Genomic DNA, 25,658 nt, shown 5'->3' with positions numbered 1-25,658 from the left:
TTCTGCAGGCAAGACTAATGGAGTAGGTTGCCATTCCCTTCTCCAGAGAATCTTCCCAATCCGGGAATCGACCCTGAGTCTCCTCCCTTGCAGGCAGATTCTTTTACCAACTGAGCTACGAGGGAAGCCCTATATAGTGAATACTACAGTACTTCACTGTTCCCAGTGGTTTAAATTTGAGAATGCAGAGAAAAGAAGGGCCAACTGTATACTGATCAAGGGTCAACTGTAATTGTTTCCACTCTTCTTATAGAGATGACAATATGTGATGTTTTAAAAAATATATATCACCTTTTTCACTATTGTTTGTTTCAATAATAATTTGGGAGGAAGGACTTGATTAATAGCACAAACCTGCCAAAGATGCTGTTGCCTGTTCCAGATGCCGGTGTTGCTCTGGCTGTTCTCCCTGACTCACATCTACTTTCTTTTCCTCTAATCAGGCTTATTCCTAGAGCAGGTTCCCAGAAGGTTGCTCCCTTGTCTAAACCTCCCATTGTTCCCTGACAGCAATTCAGACCCTTTCCTGTGGCATCCAGAAACCACCAAAGTTTAGACCCATTTTGACACCAGTACCACCCAACAAATGCCCTGCGGTCTTTTCTTTCACATTCCTGGATTTTGCCTTGCCACTTGTTATTTTTGCAGCCAAGAAAATAACTTATCCTTATCTTTCAGGCCAGACTCTACCTATTTTTAGGTCCCGTTCAAGTGCCAGTTGCTCTATAATTTCTTTACATTTATTCACGTAAACCTTATTAAGCGTTCATGGTACCACATTCTGTTCTAGCTGCTGGAGACACAGCAGTCAGGATGAATCCTTTTGGTATTCTCAAACTTATCTATTTATACTTCAATTATGGGAATTGAGTTACTACATTTTATCCCATATGGAATTATAAGCAGTTTGACTGGAGTGGCCCTATTTTGAAATTTCATATCTGGAACTGTGTGATCATTAAACTTTTATATGGGAAGGTAGAATAATAGTCCCATTTGTTGTTTGCTTAACTATATTAAACTCTGCAAATATACTTCTAATTTAATACCATAATAACCTCATAATGAAGGGGGCATCATGTGTGTTATCTCTCTCTTATTTAGAGAAATAAGGCTCAAAGAAATTAAATAACTTGGATGCCAAGCGTGGGTCTTTCATACTCAAAGTCTGTGCATTTAACTCTGTATGATGCTGTCTAGGTTAGAGAGTAATACAGGAAGAGATGGGGGAGAGGGTTCACTTGGCAAATCCAGGGGCCCTCCCTTGCCTGCTGGTATCACACCAAGCGGAAGCTGGGCTCCCACAGGAGTCAGGATGCTGTCTGTTTCCAACCCTGCATTCTTCTGGGCTCTAAGAAGCAAAGCATGGGCTACTTCACTGGCAGATCCATCTCCACCAACACATACCACACTGGAAAAGAAATTAAGTCAAAGAATGAATAACTGGCAATAATTTGTGAAATGTAGACTTTAAAATATTAATCTTACATATTATATTTGCATAATTACTCATAGCTTCAACTATTTCAATATTTGTCAATGGATAAGAAGATACTAGCACTGCACTGATAAAGTTTACAAGAAGACATTAGCTGAACTTTATTATGGTTCAACTCAAAAAATATTCAAACATACAGTCTAAAAGTCAGCTGAGTGGCTCAGATGGTAAAGAATCTGCCTGCAATGCAAGTGACCCAGGTTCAATCCCTGGGTCAGGAAGATCCCCTGGAGTAGGGAATGGCTACCCACTCCAGTATTCTTGTCTGGAGAATTCCAAGGACAGAGGAGCCTGGTGGGCTACAGTGCATAAGGTCACAAAGAGTCAGACACGATTAAGCAACTAACACCTCCACTTTTCACTTTCAAGAGGCATTAAAACACTCGAACATGTTAATTCACATCTGACCTGAATTTTGCTTTGTTAATATCCCAAAGCATATTATTTTTATTTTACGTTAATAAGTCATTGAAGTTCATTTAACTAACACAAGCCAAAGCATAAAACCCTGCTAATTTTCAATACAGCTCTGAAAAGACAATAAAAGCTCTGAAAAGCAATAAAAATCATGTAAAATATAAAGCTTTAATTTAAGGAACTACTAATTATCATTAGTTATAAATATCAATTGCAAACCTGAACTGGTTTTCACCTCTTGGATATTACTGTGATACTGCACTTTTAAAATGAGTGCTACTAGCCTTTGACTCTAGTCAGTACTAAAATTTTTTTAGGACCTCGCCATAAGTACGCTATAGGAGGAGTGAGGTGGGAATCCATGAAAGTCATATAGAATGTCAGAGGTTTTGTCAGAGTCATTTGTATTTAAAAGATGTAAAATAACGGGCTTCCCTGACAGCTCAGTGATGAAGAGTCCACCTGCAGGAGACATAGGTTTGATCCCTGACCCAGGGAGATACCACATACCACAGAGCAGCTAAGTTGGTGAGCCCCAACTACTGAGCCTGTGCTCTAAAGCCGGGGAGCCCCAGTTCCTGAGCCCCTGTGCCCTAGAGCCTGTGCTCTGCAAAAAGGGAAGCCACCACAAAGCAAAGCCTGCACACTGCAACTAGAGAGCAGCCCTGGCTCGCCACAACTAGAGAAAAGCCCGCACGCAGGAACAAAAACCCAGCATAGCCAAACATTTAAAAATAATAACATTAAATACCAAAATCACATCAACTGACCCAAAGGGAAAGCGTTTGTGTTATTGAGAGCAGGGGCCATGCCCCAGGACCTCCCAGGCCCTGCAGCAGAAGAGTCTGCTCGTCTAAAGGAGAAGTAGTCTCTTGGCTCCCGTCCACTGCATCATCCAGGAGGCAGGCTTAGAGGACCACATCTTCTGATTTTTCTAGGGAAGCCACAGGACCTGCTTTGGGGATAAGTCTCCTAACTTATAAACATTAACAACCAGCATTCGATATATTTAAAAATTCTTTTTGCCAAACAGAACAGCCTACAAGGCATAATCAGCAGAGGTTCCTGGTTCCCTAAGTTCAGGAAGCTCCAGAAGCTGGTGGATCCTGAGGCTGAGAACACTGTCTCCATCAGCTGCCTCCACCATGTTCTCAGTCTTTCAGCCCCAGCACCTAGGTGGGGTTCAGGGCTAAGGCTGCACATAGCCTGGGCAATCCAAGGTCCATCCTAACTAGAAGAAATTCTATGATATGGGATATGACCCAGGTCATGTTTGGCTGGGGATATTATTTTGTGTCTGAACTGATTCCAGCAGCCATCAGTACAGCCACTGATTCAGAGAAAAGTGATTACACCCACTGAGCACCAACTTCATGTCATATAATATATTGGCTCTATTCTATTAAATTCTTAAAAATCTGTAAAATAGGCATTAGCCTCATTTTCACATATGGGGAAGCCAAGGTTTGATTTGAATCTTATCTGTATGATTTCAAAGACCTCTACCTTTTCAAACATTTTGTGGACTTAACTCCTGGTTTTATGCCTGTCTACCAACCAAGAGTGTGTGGCCTAAAAAGCTCAGGTAAAGTCATCCAACATATCTCACTGAGCACAAACAACTTGCCTCTTCCATACCATATGGTAATATTTGACCCCTGGAATCCTGCATGCAGTTACAGTGCTGTGTACATGTTAACGCTAACTGCTAGAGTTAGTAGAAATGAGGCTTTCTCAGGACACACATGTGAGTGGTTCAGTTGTGTCCAACTCTGTGGCTCCATGGACTGTAGCCTGCCAGACTCCTCTGTCCATGGAATTCTCCAGACGAGAATACCGAAGTGGGTTGCCATTCCCTTCTCCAGGGGATCTTTCTGAAACAGGGATCAAATCCAGGTCTCCTGCATTATAGGCAGATTCTTAACTGTCTGAGACACCAGAGAAGCACATATAGGAATATGCTCTACTACAAAAACCTTTGAAATATTGTCATAAGGCATTCTGTGTTAGATATTTTGAAACTAAAACAAATGATAATTACAGTAATAAAGTAACAGTGAACAATTACTATGTATCAGACATTGTCAACACTGTCCATGTATTAATTTATTTAATTTGAACAATAACTACACACAGTATACACTTTTACTCCCAATTCACAGATTTGGAAAATAAGACATAAAAAGATTAAGCAACTGTTCCAAGGTCATACCATGGTAAGTTATAGAATGAGATTTTGAAATAAGACAAGTTGGTCTTAGAAACTACACTACTATTTGATATGTTAGACTCCTTTCTTACATAGAAGACCCAATGAAAATAGTCTTAGGAGAGTTTTATTATTTTGGAAATCAGTTTAACAGTAGAATCACTGTGCAATTAAATAAGAGAAAAGAACTTACTTATGTTGACAAATACTAGATCATTAAGATCCTCTTGAGATATAGTTACCCAACCTAGGGAATATACTCAATATAAACATAAAAGAGTCTAGCTATTAAAAGAAAAGGCAAAAAAAAACTTTAAAAATGGGTTCATTTAATCACACTTAAGAGTTACCCTAAAACGTAATCCTTTGGAAGCAGTACACCTTGTGTTTTCAGAATAAACTCTTTCATGCCTGACCAAAAGTAAAGCTTTGCTGTCTAGAAAAGCACAATTGGGAGCTAATATCTCATTTCTCTTTATTAAAAGTGATAAAAAAATATAAATGGGTGTCTGTGTATTTGTCTATCAACCCATATCATTATTAAAATGTTTATTATTGGATTTTCAACTTAAATTTTTTCTTGAGAAGAGATACTTTTTAACCTTACTTACTAATACAGATATCACAGTGGTGATAGAATGTCATTGTAAGCCAAATAATACCTAGATTCTCATAAATTCAAATGAAGGAAAAAACTAATTCAACAAATTAAAGTTTTAAAATGTTGTGAAACCAAATAATAAAATATTAGTATACGTATCTTGTCTGGAAAATTCCATGGACAGAAGAGCCTGGCAGGCCGCAGTCACAAAGAGACATGACTAAGAGACAGCACACACAGTACATGCGTATCTGCATAAGAGCTACAGATTAGCTTAACCCTTTTCACACATACAAACACAACTGTTTCTGCTTCAAGTCTATGCATCCGATATAACTCTTTTCTTGGCCTTTACAAAACTTCCTGTTCATGCCCAGTATAGAGGAGGCAATATGGAAACTGACAGGGTTTCCTCGGTGGCTCAGATGATAAAGAATCTGTCTGCCATGCAGGACACCTAGGTTCAATCCCTGGGTCAGGAAGATCCTCTGGAGAAGCAAATGCCTACCCACTCCAGTGTTCTTGCCTGGAAAATTCCACAGAGGACAGAGGAGCCTGGCAGGCTACAGTCCACGGGGTCGCAAAGAGTCAGACAGAACTGAAAACACATAATACATGGAAATGGACGCTCCTGCAAACTCCAGCAGTGGATCTGAGAGTGTTTGCTGGAACACACTGGAGTTGCATACCAGCTGTCATGAGGACTGATACACTGTTTTTGCTGGCAGTAGGAATATGTCACGATATGTCTTCATAAAAACATATGCAACTCATTAAAAACAACTTCAAAATCTTAATAATCTTCTTAAACATTATTTACTGAATCATTTTGCTTTTGAATAATATCATAGAATTTCTCTAGGATCTTAATCTCTGGTCTATGTCTAAAATCCCTAAAGTGATTTCCTTCTCACTCCCTATCAATAGCTCCAGTAGAGACAGGCAGAGATGCCTCAGGCTCAAGTTGAGCCCCTCTTCCATCAAAATACCAAAGAATCCTGGGGTTACCTCATCCTGTCCTTGAGTCTTTTATATCGATTTCTCAAAAAGTACTCCTACAACTACTCAAACAGATTCAGGAACAGGGTGCTCATCAATGTAGTGTGTTCCACTTTCAAACAATTCTACTTGTTAGAGAATTGTTCTCTGGAAGTGCCTACAGAAACTGTTTCTACTGTTCTCCTCATATATATGCCTTTCTATGTAATTCTAAGTAGAATGACTTAAAATGACCGTTTTATTAAGATAGGTATCCCAACCACCATTTTAGCTCCTGCTGAAATAACTGGACTCAAAAAACCAAATGAACTATTTAAAGGATCTTAGAAATAGAAAATGTCCAAAAGAAATCTTAAATTATTATAAATCCTAAATTAATTGGCATGCTATAAAGTGAAATCACTGGAGCTCAATGAACATAATGGCTAGGTAAACTATTTGGTGAAAAAAAATTTAGGTAATAACTAAAGATTCTATAGATCTTGCAGAGCCATACTGCATAATACCACCACCTGCCATGTGGAATAAATAAGAAGTATGTTCATGTAAAGAGAAAACATTATTCTGTTGCACTTAAGCTATAGTTTTTCATCATTCTGCAAAATTCTTCTTGATCCTTGCACAGTTAATTACCAATGGACCTTATTTATAGATAACACATTTCCCGGAACACTTCATAACGTTAATAGGCAAGACAAGGTGTAATACCTACAATATCTGTTATTCTTATTACATAGCCATGTTTTAAAGCAAGAACTTATTTGCAATGCAACATCTCTTATACATTCACAAGCTGTGTTTCAGGACCATGTAGCAAATTAAGGTAGGTAGCTGGTAGGCATGATTCCCCCAATTACTTCTCTTAAATTGTATATTTGCAAGGTAATTTCCTAAATGTAGCCTATTAATCAATCTGTCGAGCACTAAGTATAAGGCTCTGCAGCAATCTCCTATCTCATATTCTTCATGCTCAATATTTATAGACCATCGCCATCTAGATTCACTCCCTTCGATTAAATTCCTTTTTGAACAATTATGTCTTACTTACCAAACTTTCTTCTTCATCCAATATTTTTCCTCACCCCAAAATATTAAGTTTTTCTGAAAACTGACCTTGGTAATGCTCCAATCTGATTACATCACTTTCCTCTCTAACACATTCTAATAATTTTTCAGGAGGAGTAAAGCCTTCCATTACAGTTGAAAGACCCAAATGCCCTTCCTGATACTGTGAGTCTATTGCTGCCCACCGCCACTGACATCACCATGTGACCGAATAATTCACATGCCTGCCACCTTTTAAAACTCTGAAACACCCACCCTTGCAAAAAATCTTCCCTAAAAGAATAAGCTTTTAGTCTTGTACATCAATCCAGCACTTTAGCAAATTGATTCACCTACGTTTTTAAAATGTCAATTGAAATATATGTCACTTGCCTTGTTTCTAATGTTTGCATGCCAGTGAAAAATGTCTACACATGCCAGCAAGGTATTGCAAACAACACTTTCCAATGCCTACTATGAATAATACACTTACTTGGTAGCAACTAAATTATAGAAGATAAGTAAAATCAGCACATTCTTTTCATCCTAAAAATAATGCATTTGTTTTTATAAAACATTTACACTCAATCATAGCCAAATTAACCCAGGGGTAGCTACTAACACTACCAATAAATTTGCAAAAGAGGATCATAGTATAGTTATGCCATATGACCACTATATTATCTTCCATCAATGCTTTTCTAGATACTCAGGGTTAAAGCCAAAAATTAAGAACTCTAGACACAAATATATGTTCATAAAGTAAGTATGAGGTAGCACACGGTAACTTCCCAATACTTATATTCACATCCCTCCTTCGGTGTTTCTATGCACAGTCCACTGAGGTAGATGACTGTGCCATATTACATTACCGTCATTAGCTGTTACTACACATATATGAATGAAATACAGCCCAATCACATGCATCACAAATAGTTAAAAACTGTAAGCTCCAAATATGTGACTAAAAACTAATGAAACTATTTAATAACATAAGCTCTATGGTATATGTAGATGAAGAATACAACCTACCCATCAAATCCCTGTAGTTCGCATTCTTTGAGTAGTGACAGGGCATGCCCTTCATATTCTGTTACTATATTAGAAGAGAGAGAGAAAAAAGAAAAACGTAAAAGTTTTAAATGAATGATCTACACTTTTTAACTTGGTTTGGCAAAATAATATGCTAAACATATGGTCAGGTCGTAAAGCAAGATTTATTCTTGAATATTTACATTTTAATCATGGCAAGGAGGATTAAGTGTTACTTGCCCAATGTGTTTTATAGTTTTATGTAAAAGAGGGTCATATATTTATTCCAACTACATAAGTCATTTGGGGATATTCCATTAGATAATTTATCTTGGTGCCTGTCAGTTTAGTGTTCCCTAAATAAGACACATTTCCTTTAAATCAGAAGCCTAGGAGCAGCAGTATTTTGAAAATAAGGCATATTAGCTGGCATCAGATAGTCAATGTTAAATCGCTTTGGCAACCTTACATGAATAAATTACTTGAAAGGTTAGTGTAAGATTTACATACTAGAAGAATGTGTGTCTGGAACTGCTAGACTAAAAAGAGGAGGAGTTGGATGTGAAAATGTGAAGCCAAGCCAACGCCAATGATAACAGACCCAACGCCAAGGAGGGTGGCGCGCAGGCCCACCAGAGCCCAGATTCTCCGAGGAAATGAATCTGTCACTCCCTATCGCTGTCTCTACAGTCATGATGCCCTGTACAGTATTGCAAATGCCAGTGAAGACAGGATAAACTGGCACACTGCAGATGGCACCACGCGGTCCAACCGCATTTAGCATTTTCTGGGGCAGCTCTGCCAGAAGAGACAGCCCAGCTGTATCCACCCATCAAAGATTTCTGCTGACTGAGATGACACTGCAGATGGATTTTTTGTGTAAGAATGTGCATCATTATATGCGAGATTACATTAATCTTTCATGCCTGTCTGTCCCTGCTGCCAGCATGGTTCAAGCTTTTCCTACAATGTTTTTAGATATTGTTAAAAATTATTAGTCTTGGTGTCTAAAAGAATCATTCTGCACCCAGCAACATTACATTGTAATTTTCCCACAGCTTATTCAAATGCTGTTAACATTCACAGGAATATAACTTCTCTATTAAATTCTATTTAACAGAAAGTGACAAGAAAACAGAATATAAAATATCAACATTAATAAACAGGTTATCATCCATGACTGTGTGCTGATCATTCATCTGTAACTTCAGTAAGTAGCTGCAACCTTAAAAGCAAAATAGTAAAGTATCTTACAAACACACATTAAGAATAATTAAGGGTATTAGGGAAGAAGTATTTATGCTAAGAGTCAGTTTATCAAGTCTCGGTTTTATTCCAAAGATTGCTTTGGTAAAGCTTTCCACATCCAAAATAAAATTAGCCTTAAAAATATCTTCTGGTTAAATGATATTTCTACTTACCAAAAAATCTGAAATAATAGCCTATTTCTTCCTTTCACCTTGCAGGGGAAATGCATATGTGTGCACACGCTAAGTTGCTTCAGTCGTGTCTGACTCTATTCGACCTTACAAACTGCCACCCACCAGGTTCCTTTGTCCATGGGATTCTCCAGGCAAGGATATTGGAGTGGGTTGCCATGCCCTCCTCCAGGGGATCTTTCCAACCCAGGGATCGAACACATGTCTCCTGAAATGGCAGGCAGATTCTTTACTACGGAACCACCTGGGAAGCCCCATTCAGAAGTAGAAGGAATCAAAATGTGTATTTTATACAGGATATTATGGGCTCTGGAAGCAGAAAGAGCCAGATTCAAATCACTCCAAATAAACAACAACATGGGCTGCCAGGAAGCTGCAGTATCACAAGAAAGCGACTAGCCTCTTCTTTCAACTACATTCCTTTGACAATCTGACTGACACCTCTCTTATACAGGAAATTTGGAGTTTTCATTGTTTACAGCTCTTTGAACACACAGTTCCCACTGCTGGGATCCCTATACACCTCAACCTTCAGTTGAAATATTACTTCTTCAGAAAGACAATATTGGAGAAAAGTAATGTCCTGAGGTTGATATTGATTGGTGGTAAGGAAACAGGCTAAAGTTTAATCAGATGAACTTTGATTCTAACATAAAAGAAACGTTTCTTGGTTTGGTGAGAAAAGTCTGTAATGGGGTAAGATACTGAAATGCCATTTTCTTTCCTGTCTCGTAGGCACTTCACACTTAGTAAGTTAAAGTAGCAGCCATCATTCTCACCTTCAAATACACTGCCTCTCCATTACATCATTCTTTCTAGCGTTCCATCATCCACTCCTCACTACCCAAGACAGGAAATGTCTTCTCTCTAGAGTATCCCTTTCTTTCACTCTCTGCAACCACTCTATGCCCAAAGCCAGTTGTTTCTGCCTTTTAATTATGCTGCCGCATTCCAACATTCCTCAAGCCGATGCCCTGGACCCAGTCACCACAATTTCTAATGTGCAAACCACATCAGCCTTCCCTCCAGTGTCCCTCTATTTACCCACTCTAGCCAGAATGATATTTCTTAAGCATATGTTTGATCACATCTCTTCCCTACATAAACTCCATTGATGACTATTCATTGTCTGCAGGGATAAATTCCAACTCCCTAAGTGATATCCTAGTATTAGAAATGGATTGGTCATGTATATCCATCATTATTCAAGGGATAATAAAAAGAAATTTTCGCCCATAATTCTCTCTCTCTAGCTGGATCTGATTTGTGAACATTTACGATACAGATTTTTGTTAACATGTAGGTATAACAGGGAGGGAGTAATGCCTCAGCTGACTAGCAACTTTTTAACAGTTTTATCAGATCACCTAGCTTTCTGCTGGGTGAAATCAGGAGAAATAGGAGGTATCTCCATGGAAGGGAAGGCTTCAAATAGAGATATCAAGAGCCAAAGGGAAAGAATCCAAAGAAATTTGGTAAAAGTGTCAAAAGGTAAACGCATGATCCCAGAAGGAGGGAAAAAAGTGACAATAAACCCTACATTCTTGACAGCTCTGCGCAGGGTCAGACAGGAGATAAAATTATCTGGTGACAAAGCACTCCCATGGGCCCTGAGCTGGCAGAGATCAAAGCTACATTCAGAGAAGTGTCTTTGACCACGATAATGATGATGAACATAAGAAGGCCTAGGAGCTGTGTGACTATAAAGATTGACTGAAGAAAATGGAACTGCCTGTCTTGAACAAGTGAGATCAAGGGAGTATATGATATCTGTTTTCAAATACCTCAAAGATTGTACACACAAGATGGGACACACTGATTTCATTTATTTTGTATGGTGGCACTAGTGGTAAAGAACCCGCCTGCCAATACAGGAGACATATCCTGTATTGATCCTTGGGTCGGGAAGATTCCCCTGAAGGGGAGCATGGCAACCCACTGCAGTATTCTTGCCTAGAGAATCCCCATGGACAGAGGAGCCTGGCAGGCTACATCCACAGGGTCGCAAAGAGTTGGACAGAACTGAAGCAAGTTAGCAGGCACAAGAGATAAACATCAACAAGGAAAGTCACAAGGAGGCAAACATTAGCTCACAAGTTCTTGCAGTTTACATTTCCCACAGACATTTGGCAAAGGGTCAAGTAGGTCTGCAATCCAGCTAATACTCTTATTCAATGTGCTAGGTGACTTTGGACTACATCAGCCCAGAAGAAAGAGCACCTGTTAGTAAGTGAGGACAAAGGAGGTGCCTTTTTCTAATATGTACAGGGGCACAGCGACTCTGAACTCCAGATGAGAATGCCCATCAGTATTGCCCAGCAGCAGCACGCACTGACTCCACCACATGATGCCCAGGCCCAGGCTGTGGAGTGCCCCAGGAGTGACACTTCTTCCGCTAGCAATGCCACACTCCTGCACTCCACCATAGGAGAGAAATTGAACTAGATGGCCTCCACAGTTCTTCCCAGTTTAATTTCTCGGCTGCCTTGACTTTTTAAATTTCATTGTTCTATGAGTTATCCTCTGATGTCCAGAATTCCTCTCACACCTTTAACAGTGTAATTCTTAAAGTCTGCTCTGCTTTGAGAGGAAAAGAAAGAAATGGTATCATATGCCAGAACGGGCTTTCCACTCTTGCCTTTTGATTCATGTATCAAGTTATTAGGAATAAATAACTCTTTTTTAAGGTTCTTCCAGTTCTTTTGATAGGATTATTAGATTAGATACTGCATTGAAAGTTACAGCAGAGGGGAGATGCTCCTTTAGCTCAACTATTTCAAAAGATGCCCATCTATATTTAGAAGGAGTTAGACTTTCAGCACTAACCAAAATGAAATGAATATACTATCATTAATGTGGTGAGAATCTTTTTTTTTTTTAAACAGGAAGTCTGTATCTTTTGACACTCTTCAACCCTTTATCCCCCACCACCAAACCTCTGGAAATCTGTTCTCTGTATCTACATGTTCTGATTTGTTTGCTTGGGGGACCTTTTAAAAATATTCCACATATAAGTGAGATCATACGGCTTTTGACTTATTTCACTTACCACAGTAACCTTAGGGTCCTTTTATATTTCCCCAAATGGCAAGATTTCCTTCTTTTCTATGGCTGAAAAGTATTCTGCGGTATGGCATGTACGTGTGTGTGTGTGCGCACACACACACACACACACACACATATACATATACACACATTTTCTGTATCCATTCATCAATTAATGAACACTTAGGCTGATTACATGTCTTGGCTATTGTAATGAAAATAAAATGTAATGAAAAATAAAAACAAATATATACAAATGGGAACCTAATTAAACCTAAAAGCTTTTTCATAGCAAAGAGAACTATAAACAAGATGAAAAGACAACCATCAGAATGAGACAAAATATTTGCAAATGAAGCAAGTGACAAGGGATTAATTTCCAAAATATACAAACAGCTCATGCAGCTTAATACCAGAAAACAAAGAACTTGGTCAAAAAATGGGCAAAAGACCTAAACAGACATTTCTCCAAGAAGACATACAGATGGCCGACAGGCACATAAAAAGATATTCAGCATCACTAATTAGAGAAAGTGAAAGTGAAGTCGCTCAGTCATGCCCAACTCTTTGCGACCCCATGGACTGTAGCCCACCAGGCTCCTCCATCCATGCGCATCAAAACTATAGTGAGGTGTCACCTCACACTGGTCATCATAAAAATATCTACAAACAATAAATGCTGGAGTGAGTGTGGAGAAAAGGGAACCCTCACACATTGTGGGTAGGAACGTAAATTGATACAGCCACTATGGAGAACAATACAAAGGTTCCTTAGAAAACTAACAATAAAACTACCATATGACCCAGCAATCCCACTCCTGGGCATATACCCAGAGAAAACCATAATTCCAAAGGATACATGTGCCCCAGCGGTCACTGCAGCACTATTTACAATAGCCAGAACATGGAAGTGACCTAAATGTCCATCAACAGAGGAATGGATAAAGATGTTGTACATATATACAATGGAATATTATTTATCCATAAAAAAGAACAAAATTGTGCCATTTGAAGAGATGTGGATGGGCCTAGAGACTATCATACAGGGTGAAGAAAGTCAGAAAGAGAAGAATAAATATCGTATGTTAATGCTTATATGTGGGATCTACAAAAATGGTACAGATGAACCTTCTTGTAAAACATGAACAGACACACAATATCGAGAACAAATGTACGGACACCAAGGGAGAAAGGGGAGTGGGATAAACTCGGAGACTGACATATATCCACTTCTATGTATAAAACAAATACTAATGAGAACCTACTGTGGAGCACAGGGAACTCTATTCAGTGCTCTGTGGTGACCTAAATGAGAAGAAAATCCATAAAAGAGGGGTTCTATGTACCCATGTAGCTGATTCACCTTGCTGTACAGCAGAAGCTAACATAACATTGTAAAGCAATTACACTCCAATAAAAATTTTTTTTAAAGAAATAGTGCTGTAACGCATATGGGAGTACAGATATCTTTTGAGTCAGTGTTTTTGCTTCCTTTGGCTAAATACCCAGAAGTGTGGAACTGCTGGAGCATATGGTCCATGTGTGTGTGTTCAGTCATGTCTGACTCTTTGTGACCCTATGGACTGTAGCCCACCAGGCTCCTCTGTCCATGGAATTTTTCAGGCAAGAATACTGGAGCTGGTTGCCATTTCCTCTTTCAGGGGATCTTCCCAACCCAGGGACTGAACCTGCATCTTCCACATTGGCAGGGGGATTCTTTACCACTGAGCCACCTCGGAAGCCCTTATGATGAATACATCTTGTTACAAGTTTTACATCATGCCTCATTATACAGCACTCTCTTAATGAATTCATCATCATACAGAATTTATCACATAATTCACAGTCCATTTGGAGTCAGTGGTGCACAGAACATATATTAAAACAGTGGTCACAGTGGACATGCAGAAAATTTGTACTGTTTTACTCTTTCATAAAAGCTACTTTTTAAAAGTGTGAAGTTGAAAAGTTGAATCTTATTACATAATTTATGAAATTAAAATATGCCACATTATGACCATGTTTCTATAGCACTTTACAATATACAAGGTAGTTTTAAATACACAACCTTATTCAAACTAAAAAATTATACAGTGAGATAGGCAGGATAAAATTTTTCAGATAGCCTCATGTTTATTGTGTCTTTCCCATAAAATAGGAAACATTTTAAAAATATAAATATTAAGCCAATGTACATACCCAAATGGTTTCATAAGCAAAAGATGCAATTTTATAATTTTGCCTGCAGCAGGTGTGTTAGGCAGCTAATAATTAGCCATTCTGCACAAATACATAAATAAATTCTAAATTTGCATTTATGTAATATTCTAATTTTATGTTAAGCTAAATATAATATTTGATAACATTTAAATTTTAGGGGAAAAAGCTTCTAGACATAATATTTTTCTCTCCAATACAATTATTAAAAAGGAAAGCACATTCTTTCCATTTCCTCTACCTTAGTTCAAGCCTCGTAGGCTGGTTTTCTTTCCTCCAATGTCTCCCTCATGTTTTCTGATCTTTATCCTGATGACATAATCATCTTTGCTAAACTAAATTACAACACGATGATAAAAAATGTGCAGCACCGCGGGATCAATGCACAAACAGTAAACTCCCAATTGTAGCACTAAAGATTTATCCTTACTCTGGACTCAGACTTCCTCTTGTGCGCCTTGTTGGGAGCCTTCCCAACTTCATTTCAGGTGCCCTCAGCCTTTAGGAGAAGGGGGTCCCACTGCATCTCCTAGGAAGGGTCTTGCTGCCTAAGAAAGTGCTCCCGGTACAGCATACATAATACATTAGGACAGTCAAATTAATAAGAAAAAATTTTAATCCTCGTTCAGGGTTAAAACATGTTGAATCTCTCCCATATGCACACCTCTTCCCATCCCTCTAGGTTTCAATGAAGAAGAACCAAATTCATTGGCAACCATTTTACAGTGATGGAAAGGACCATATTTAAGATGAAGCCAAGGTTAATGAAAGAAATACCAAAATACTATGGACACAGCGCACACAGGCATACCCATCCATCAAGTCACGAGATGTAGGTTTTAAACCTTATTAACATTGTGAGACTCATCTCCCTTGGCTGTAGCTGAGCAAAGCCAGGTCACTCTGGGCACCTTCCTCGGGAACTTATAACTGGGACTAGGAGATTCCAAGTGCATTCTAGTCTTGCATCCTGAGTAGGCTTATGCAACACTCTTCATCAATTAAAATTCACCACACATTTATATTATCTGTTTAGTGTAAATAGAAACTGCTGCTGCTGCTGCTAAGTCACTTCAGTCGTGTCCAACTCTGTGCGACCCCACAGACAGCAGCCCACCAGGCTCCCCCATCCCTGGGATTCTCCAGGCAAGAACACGGGAGTGGGCTACCTAAAAGAAAAACCAGCAAAACTGAGGGTATGATTAACAACACCATCAACCCTCCTGACCTCATCCCCTTGGGAAAAATAAGAGTCTCTAAGAAATCAAAGCAGCTCCCTGGTAGTCTAGTGGCTAGGATTCAGTGCTTTCACCGCCGTGGCTGGGGTTCAATTCCCGGTTAGGGAAATCTTTGGGCTTCCCTCATAGCTCATAGTTGGTAAAGAATCTGCCTGCAATGCAGGAGACCCAGGTTAGATTCCTGGGTTGGGAAGATCCTCTGGAGAAGGAAATGGCAACCCGCTTCAGTATTCTCGCCTGGAGAATCCCATGGATGAGGAGCCTAGCAGGCTACAGTCCATGGGATCACAAGAGTTGGATACAACTTAGTGACTAAACCACCACCACCAAGCAATAAAGGAATTTGGTCACCAAATTTTAACAGCTGAAAGAATTATACTATCTTCCGTCTATGAACTTCAGCATTAGCAAATTTCTGTTTTCCTGCACACAAACCTAAGCACCTCTCTTGTTTTAGACAATGATTTTAAGCTGCTGGCTTCTCCAAATTCATCTAAATCAGCTGTTAAGTGCTGAGTTTTGACCCAACCAGCAGGGGTCAGAGTCAGAACAAAAACCACTTAATGAAGGATTTCATGGAAGACATCTAACATTTAAGTGAGCAAAAATCAATCACTGCTGAACTGCAGAGATAATGTGCAAATAGCCAGCATCTCAGTGAAGTACTAAAACATGTGCAGCCCCCTTAAATATGATATCTAATAACTTTTAAAGTCTGAAAAAGGTCTAAAGAGACAATAGTGATACTCTAATAAAAAATAATACAATTGAAACAAAATAATTGAATTATAATCCTGTAGCTGGCTGCAGTAAATTATCAAAGCACATAAGCAAGCTTTAGATATTACAAGTAGTTTCCTAAATTTGACTCAAGAACAAACTCAAGGTTATCTTGCTTCCTCAAGTATGATTTTTTTTTTTTTAAGGCGAAATTATGTTCTGAAAATACTTACTTGTTACATCAGTCTTTATTCCTGCAATCTTCAACAGTGGTTCAACCTTTTCATAATAGACCTGAGCAGCTTCCTTTTTGTGGCTTTGGGGGTTAAGAAGTATTTTTAATGACTTTGGTCTGTTTGAAAATCCTAAGAGGAAAATATGAAGACAGAAATTATAAACTCTCTGTCAGCACTTTTTTCTTTCCCTTTAAACCACACACTAAAGCCAGTTAGAATGTGATACACCTATTTAATTAGTATTCGCTATTTTTATTTGAAATCCTGGCAAGAGCTTTCCTGAATACAGCATTATCTTCAAACATTTCACATTCCCTAGCAATGAAATAGGAATCTCTCTCTTAAAGTTAAGTCCTGAGTTATAACAAAGCATTTTTAACCTATGAAGCAAGGTGTGAATGAAAACAACTTTGTGAATATTAGATGATTTTTATGTATACTTACCAAATCACCAATAATAGTGAATATATCCAATGTTTCTTAAGCACCTGTTTCGGGGGGGAGGGGCGGGGGAAGCAATAGACTGTAACAAATAGGAAAGCCCATTTCCTATCCTTGGATAAATATGCTCATTATTGGAACTGGGTATTCCAGTGACCCCAGGGCTGACCTGCTGGTGAGCTCAGAGTGGAGGATTCGGGGCTAGGTCAGGGCCAGCTCCAGAGCAATGCATGCTGGGAGCTAAAAAGAGGGCTTAGGTCAGAGTTCAAACCTGAAAGAGGGCCTGAGGGAAAGAACTCTTCCCTGGGGAACTGGAAAAGCAACGTCTCTCAGCGGGATCGGGGGATATGGTGCTGCCTCACAGTTGGAGCTGAGATTTGATACTACAATTTTCTGGGCTTGCAAGATGCTTATCACTTAGAGCCCTGTTGGAGCAGGTGCAAAGCAAATTTTCTGTTGTTAGGAAGGGGCAGGAGGGGACAGAGGAGCCAGAGGAAAGCTGACGACTATTTCTTTCGTGGTAAGCTGCTCTCACTGGGCCATGCTTCGAGGTTAGAAAAGCAGTTACTAGCATCCATTTTTAATGAAACTGTTACAAAAGCCAAAAGAAAAATGCCCATTACACTCATGTCAGTTTTGGGGCTTCCAGCAGAGACAATATTTTCTTACCATAATTGATATAATAAAAAATGTTCAACGAATCACACTGTTTGAATTCAGGGAGAGTCTTGGCTGAGGACCGGACAGGACGATGCTGAATTCCTTGTTTTTCTGTAATTGGCTCTGGGCTCCTGTTTTGCTGAGAGGTCTCTGCCAATCTTCTAACTATACAGTCTTGAAATCTCAAAGCCATGCTCAACTCCTTCCCCCCCGCCCCTTTCAATCAATTCCTACATTCAAACGAGTGCCCCGATTTGCGTGGTGATAACTGTTTGCTTCCATGCCTCTGCCCTTCCTGGCCGTCTCTCTCCGGCTACTCACAGGTGTCTTGCAGCATTCCCGTTCCACTGCATCCTCAGACCTTCTAGCTCCCAGCAGCCCTGCACTGGTTCAAAGCTCCAGGGCCTATCTCTGCCTGAGGAGCAAGCCTGAACCCCTGAAAATGACATCCAGAACCTTCCCCAACCAGCTCCAACCTATCCTCTCTCCTTCCTTTCACACAGATTCAAGAAATACTTATTGAGCATTTGTACTGAGTACAGGGAAGAGGGGAGGTGATTCATATGTGGCTCATGCTTCAAAGGGGGAAGACGAATCCACAAACAGAAACAGTACAGGACAGAACAGATCTGTTAACACAGAGGCACAAAGTGCCCTGGGAGTGCAGAGAGGAGGGTCTTATTAAAGATCTGTAAAAGAGCTTCCGGAGAAGGTAGCATCTGAGTAAGGCTCTGGGCTCACGCTGCTGTTTCCCACCACTTGCAATTCCCTCCTGCCTCACACCTCATCCTCTCCCTTCCCCCAAACAGCAAAAGGAGGGCCAGGAAGAAAATACCATGGCGTGAGACCTGCACAGAAAATGCTAGAAGCAAACTGAGTGCAGAGGGTTTTCTGCTTCAGTCCAGCTTCCCCTTCATGATCTCGACCCACTGGATTACTTGCTGAACACCAGGTCTGTCCAGTCTCCCTCCATTCAGGCTCCCTTTCCACTCCGCCTCATCCCCAACCCTGCAAAAAGGCGACCACTTTTTCATAGCTCACTTCAAATACCACTTCTTCACTGAAGCCTCTCCTGATCACCAACAGATTCACCTCTCAGGCTTCCTACTCCTAGGTTATCTATCCTCTGTCCGTCTGTTATCTATTTTTTATATCATTTGTACAAAAATCTCAGATGAAAGACTCGGTGTCTCAGGATTCCCACTGGCCAAACCTGGGGCAACATAAAATGGAATAAAGACAGTAACATACCATACATACTATGGGGCACAATTTACAACAGCTAGAACATGGAAGCAACCTAGATGTCCATCGACAGATGAATGGATAAAGAAGTTGCGGTACATATACACAGTGGAATATTACTCAGCCATGAAAAGGAACACATTTGAGTCAGTTCTAACGAGGTGGATGAACCTAGAGCCTATTATACAGTGATGTAAGTCAGAAAGAGAAAGAGAAAGATTGTATACTAACACATATATACAGAATCTAGAAAGATGGTACTGAAGAATTTATTTGCAGGGCAGCAATGGGGCTTCCCTGGGGGCTCAGAGGTTAAAGCGTCTGCCTGCAATGTGGGAGACCTGGGTTTGATCCCTGGGTTGGGAAGATTCCCCTGGAGAAGGAAATGGCAGCCCACTCCAGTATTCTTGCCTGGAGAATCCCATGGACGGAGGAACCTGGTGGGCTATAGTCCACGGGGTCGCAAAGAGTCGGACACTACTGAGCGACTTCACTTTCACTTTCTTTCACTTTGGAGAAACAGACATAAGAGAACAGACTTATGGACACGGGGAGAGGATGAGATGTATGGAGAGAGAAACATGGAAACTCATATTACCATATGTAAAATAGATAGCCAACAGGAATTTGCTGTATCTCTCAGGAAACTCAAACAGGGGCTCTGTATTAACCTAGAGAGGTGGGGTGGGGAGGAAGACAGGAAGGAGGTTCAAGTGGGAGAGGATATATGTATACCTATAGCTGATTCATGTTGAGGTCTGAAAGAAAACAACAAAATTCTTAAAAGCAATTATCCTTCAATTAAAAAAATAAATTTAAATTTAAAAAACCCCAGGAACCATGTTTCTTTAAAAACAACAACATTAAATACACACACAAAGAAAGAAGAAGGAAAAACTGTCTTATAGAAGAAAACCAATAAATATAGAAAAATTAAAGAGTTAGAAAATCAATATTTTTGACCATTATAATAATGATGGATCTAAGCAAGAATCAGCAATGGATGCTAAAACCATCAGTAATGACAGTCAGTTGTGGAACAATATATTTACTTATTCTTAAACTCTGTCCCTCCCTATCCTTCTATTTACAGAAGATAAAGAGGATATTTACAGCAGGGAAAACTGGCAGACACCTCCTCAGTCAAGCAAGCAAAGTTAACAACACTCTGAGTGATCCAGACAGACACACGTGTATGCCAGGCACAGCACTAAGACACGCAACCTGTGTGGGACTTCTGCCCCAAGTGCATAATGTGGACCTGATATGATGAAACGCTCAAACCCAAGTGGAAGGGTATTCTCAAAATACCTGCCTTAGACTTCTTGACGCTGCCAAGACTATGAAAGGTAAAAGCTGGAGAACTGTTCCAGATTAAAGGAGTCTGAAGAGACAACAACAAAATGAGGTATGTGATTCTGGATCAGGTCAAAACAAAACTGCCATGGACAGTATTCGTGTCCTTTAATGAGGAAAGGCTAAGCAGATCAATCTAAGGCTCACTTTTATTAAAACATGACAAGGACTAGAAACTTGTTCTCACCTCCAGACAGTCCAGACTAAGATCTAGTTAAATTTCCCCTTACCTGGTATTTTTGTTAGAATACTCTCATTTCTCCAGCAGTAACAGACCCAGTAAGAAAGGTGTCTAATCACCAGATGGGAGTGCCCAAATGCTGTCATACAAACCAACTTTTCTTCCCCCCTCCCTCTTCCTATTTCATGACTGTGAAGGAATAAACATTCATGGAAATGAAAAACAGTCATTTCGGCTTGTGAGGATAAGCACATTCTAGCTCAAGGCTTGTAGACTTTAAATGTAAATATATAAAAGTACATGCTCTACAGCCCTTCCAATCTTTGTGACACAAACCTAAGGCAGGAAAGGGGCTAAATTTTTTTTAAAGACTTTCTAAAAGGATTTAAGCAAAGTAAGTTTATTTTAAGCCTCAGTTAATAATAGTAATGAAAACTAAATTAATCAGAAATGTCCTTAGGCATTCTGGTCAATCAAGGGGTTTTTAAATACATGTCAACAAAGCTGATTTTTTTTTTAACCAGATCATGTATTCGTTTTCTCATTTCTCTTTTTCTTTCAGATGAACTTAATATGATGTCTATGAAGCTAAAGTCTAAGTATACATGAATTAGGTAACAATTTGATATCAAAATTTAGAAATCAGAATGGAGATTTCTACCCAATAAAGTAGGACTTTTTAATGTCCTTAAGAGATATAACTGCAAAGGTCCCAACCATCTCTCCATCCACGCTCCTTCCTCAAGCCTCCTCCTATTCCATTCATTTTCTTGAATTCCTATGTGCCTTCTGCCACAGTGCCCTTGCACCTGCTCTCCCCACGAGCTGCCCACCTGCCCCATCTGCCACCGTAGCCACTTTGCTCAGTTAACCTCTTCTTTTGTTTTGATCTTGCCTCAGCCATCACTTTCTGGGGAGAGCAGGAAAGCCTATCATGACCTCCTTGGCTTGGTGACTTCAGCTAGGTCATTTCCCCCTTATCATTTATTCTCACAAACCAATGTGCTTCCCAATCTTGATTATTATATACCATTGCAACTTTACATCTATTTATTAGTTAATCTTCCATATTAGACTGGAAACTCTCTTGGTCTGTCTCCAAGATTTTGCTCATGAAGAATCATTCCACAGGGCAAAATAAAGTGGTGTCTGGAGTTGAAGAGAGCGGGGGATGGTGTCAGGCTAGTGGGTGCCCAGAGAGGGCCTTAGAGGGATGAAAGTCTAGCTGATGAAGGACTTCAGGCAGCAATACCGTGTGTGAAAGATAAAAGCCATGCGCAGCAGTTAAGACTGGAGAGCACAGTGGTGTTGGGAGGAATCTTACCCCAAGCACATAGGGCTCTACGGATTTTGTCCTTCCTCCAGTCAAAGTCAAAGTCAGGGAAGAAGTCAAGTCGCTACGGGTGTTCCAAAGCCTCTTTCCTGCTAAGTTAACCATCCAGTGTTGGAGTCTGAATCCAGGTCTAAGGCTCTTGGTTACACTCTTCACCAAGTGACCTCAATACTAATGTCTGTATTTGAGAACCACACACACAGTAGTTTTCTGTACAGATTAAAACACACACACTGTACTCTGCGAATCCAAAATCTCATTAGTTACCCAGTTCCCTTCCTGAGAGACAACTACTGGTACCACTGAGAATCTATTCTGTGCACATATGAAAATGTATGTATATGTTCAGTGACTTTTTACATGGATGGCAGCATCCCCACCTATTATTCGGTGCCTTGCTTTTCCTTTTACAAACACATATATATGGAATTTAGAAAGATGGCAATGACGACCCTGTATGCAAGACAGGAAAAAAGACACAGATGTGTATAACGGACTTTTTGGACTCAGAGGGAGAGGGAGAGGGCGGGATGATTTGGGAGCATGGCATTCTAACATGTATACTATCATGTAAGAATAGAATCGCCAGTCTACGTCTGACTCAGGATACAGCATGCTTGGGGTGGTGCATGGGGATGACCCACAGAGATGTTATGGGGAGGGAGGTGGGAGGGGGGTTCATGTTTGGGAACGCATGTAAGAATTAAAGATTTTTAAATTAAAAAAATAAAAAACTAAAAAAAAAATGAATACAGGGAGGAGGAATTTTTCTCTATAAGTTTGCAAAAGGAAAGTTACATAAGGAAGTCCTCTAATAACTTTCCAAATTTGTGCACAGTGTAACTAGAAATCAAAGCTGGGTTTTTCATTAAATCAGTAGTAGATACACATTCCTTATGGATTTTCTATCTTAACAGTGAAGGATGGTGCTATATATTTCAGGAGAGATAATGATAATGCTTTTAAAAATAAATACTTGTTGATTCGTTTTTAGAAAAAAAAATACAATATTTTGGAGATGATTCCATACCACTATAGAGTGCCATCTTAGTTTATCTAGAGCTGCTTAGTTTTCTTCGTATGAACCTCAATTGAATTAACTAGTTCTCTGGGGATAGGTATTCAGGTTGTTTCCAATCTTCCTTCACTGCAAATAATGCTGCAATAAATGTCATTTTGCATCTGTTTACGGAAAACTGCAGAGCAAACCTCTAGAAGGAGAATCACTAGATCAAAGAATATGTACCCTTGAGAGTGTATACTGCCAAATTACTTGCCATAGAAACAATTCAGAGTTGTGACCAAAAAAAAAAGTAAATGCTAGAGTAAAAGTAATTGATCTTAAACCTTGGCTCCTCCATTTGCCAAACTGTGTGACTTTGGGTTATTGTCTAACTTCTCTGTTCTTCAGTTTCCTCATCTGTAATAGGGGCTAATAAGAGTACCATTCACAAAAGGTACATGTGATGATTAAATAAGTGAATATAAAGTACTTAGGAAAGTGCATGACACACAGTACTCAGTTTACCTTTTATTTTTACTACCAATTTACACCACCAGGAACTTAGAGAGTCTGTTTTCTTACACCCTTGTAGACCTTGCGTATTTTCAATTTTTTTGATCTTTGATAATCTGAAGGATAAAAAACTGCATATCACTCTAATTTCAATTTACATTTCTCTTATAAGGGGGAGGGTGAGAAATACTGAAAATGTTTAACAGCCGCTTTTATTTTTGCATGAGCTATCAGTTTATATCATTAGCCAATCTTTAAAAAGAATCTTTGTATTCTTTGAGATGTTAATTATAGTAGTGCTCCATACAGTAAGAAAAATCCACCTTTTGTTAGATGAGTTACAAATATTTTCCCCAGTGTGTCATTTAGTGATTTTCATTTTATTTATGCTGTTTTCTCTGTTAAAAGTTTTCATTTTTATGTGCCTGTGTTTGAATATATCACTTCTTTTATAGCTTCTGGGTTTTGTGTCATATTTAAAAACTTCCTTTGTGATAAAAAAAAAACCCTGTATTTTTCTAATAATTTGATGGTCTCAATTTCATATTTTATGAAACCTGACCGTAACTTTTTCCCAGATTGCTATCTATCTATTCCCAGCATCATTCATGACATAATCCATCTTTCTCCCACAGATTTCAAATGCCACTTTTTTACATATTAGGTTTCTGGATGTGTCTGAATGTAATCTAAGTGTCTAAGTGTTATGATACTGATTCATGTCAGTATCGTAACATTTTAAATATCATAGTTTCATAACACGACTGAATAGCTGGTACAGCTGGTCTCTCTTTACTACTTTTAAGAATTTCTATGTCTATTTTTACACGATCTTTAAAATCAGTTTGTCTAGTATGAAAAATTCTACTGGCATTTTATTGAGATTATATTAAATATAAATTATCTTAAGGACAATAACACTTTTTGAGATCCAGTCTTTCTTTACAGAAACAAGGTATGCTTTTCCATTTTAAGTTTTCTGTGTCCCTCAGTGCCATGTTAAATGTTTGTCAGATGAATGCTGAACAAGTCTACGTTTTTCATCTTTTTGGTTACTGCCATCAATGTTTCCAACTCCCATCTCTTTACCGAATATTAACAGCAAATATCAAAACTGTTTATTTCTACACCTAGCACTTAATTTTCTCATTGTTCATCATAGATTTCCTTTTATTCTCTTCGATTTTTCAAGCTAATAGTTATTTCACATTCAAATGATGGTACTTTCACTTTTCCCTTTCCAACTGGCTAACAAATTCATTTTTTCTCTACTCTTCTTGCATTGGTTGGTTTCACCAGAAGAATGTGACTAACAGTGCTGATGAAGAATACTCTTGTTAGTTTCAGAGCTCAGTGGGACTCCTTCACATATTTCTTCATGTTGGCTTTAAAATGAGATGTACACTCATTATCAGAGAAATGAAAATCAAAACCACAATGAGGTATTATCTCATGCCAGTCAGAAGAGCTGTTATCAAAAAGCCTACAAACAATAAATGCTGGAGAGGGTGTGGAAAAAAGGGAACCCTCTTACAATGTTGGTGGGAATGCAAACTGGTATAGCCACTATGGAGAACAGTGTGGAGATTCCTTTAAAAACTGGGACTAGAACTGCCATATGACCCAGCAATTCCACTGCTGAGCATACACACCAAGGAAACCAGAATTAAAGAGACACATGTACCCCCAATGTTCATTGCAGCACTGTTTATAATAGCCAGCACATGGATGCAACCTAGATGTCCATCAGCGGATGAATGGATAAGAAAGCTGTGGTATACATACACAATGGAGTATTACTCAGCCATTAAAAAGAATACATTTGAATCAGTTCTAACGAGATGGCTGAAACTAGAGCCAATTATACAGAGTGAAGTAAGCCAGAAAGACAAATACTGTATATTGATGCATTTACGTAGAATTTGGAAAGATGGTAACTGATCCTGCAGGGCAGCAAAGGAGACACAGGTGTAAAGAACAGACTTTTGGACTCTGTGGGAGAAGGAGAGGGTGGGATGATTTGAGAGAATAGCATTGGAACATATACATTATCATATGTAAAATAGATAGCCAATGTGAATATGATGCAAGGCACCCAAAGCCAGTGTTCTGAGATAACCTGGAGAGATAAGAGGGGGAGGGAGGTAGGACAGGGCTCAGGATGGATGGGACACATGTACAGCTATAGCTGATTCACGGTGGTGCATGGTGAAAATCATCAAGATATTGTA

The 25,658-nt window shown here is 39.2% G+C and overlaps 1 protein-coding gene across 2 annotated transcripts in view; it reads right to left on the bottom strand.

The window, feature by feature from the left end:
- CERKL (ceramide kinase like) overlaps positions 1-25,658 on the bottom strand; it is a 138,397-nt gene that overhangs the window by 29,107 nt on the left and 83,632 nt on the right. For both annotated transcript variants that reach the window (XM_027964779.2, XM_027964780.2), the window contains exons 3-5: positions 16,693-16,824; positions 7,801-7,864; positions 1,269-1,411 (exon numbers count right to left, since the gene is read on the bottom strand). In XM_027964779.2, the coding sequence (XP_027820580.2) occupies positions 1,269-1,411; positions 7,801-7,864; positions 16,693-16,824 (339 nt within the window). The remainder of the gene's footprint in view (positions 1-1,268; positions 1,412-7,800; positions 7,865-16,692; positions 16,825-25,658) is intronic.

The sequence above is a fragment of the Ovis aries genome, chromosome 2 (genome assembly GCF_016772045.2).
Source record: "Ovis aries strain OAR_USU_Benz2616 breed Rambouillet chromosome 2, ARS-UI_Ramb_v3.0, whole genome shotgun sequence".
Taxonomy (NCBI): Eukaryota; Metazoa; Chordata; class Mammalia; order Artiodactyla; family Bovidae; genus Ovis; species Ovis aries.
The sequence above is the reverse complement of the archived record's forward strand: the minus strand, read 5'-3'. Positions and strand labels throughout refer to the sequence as shown.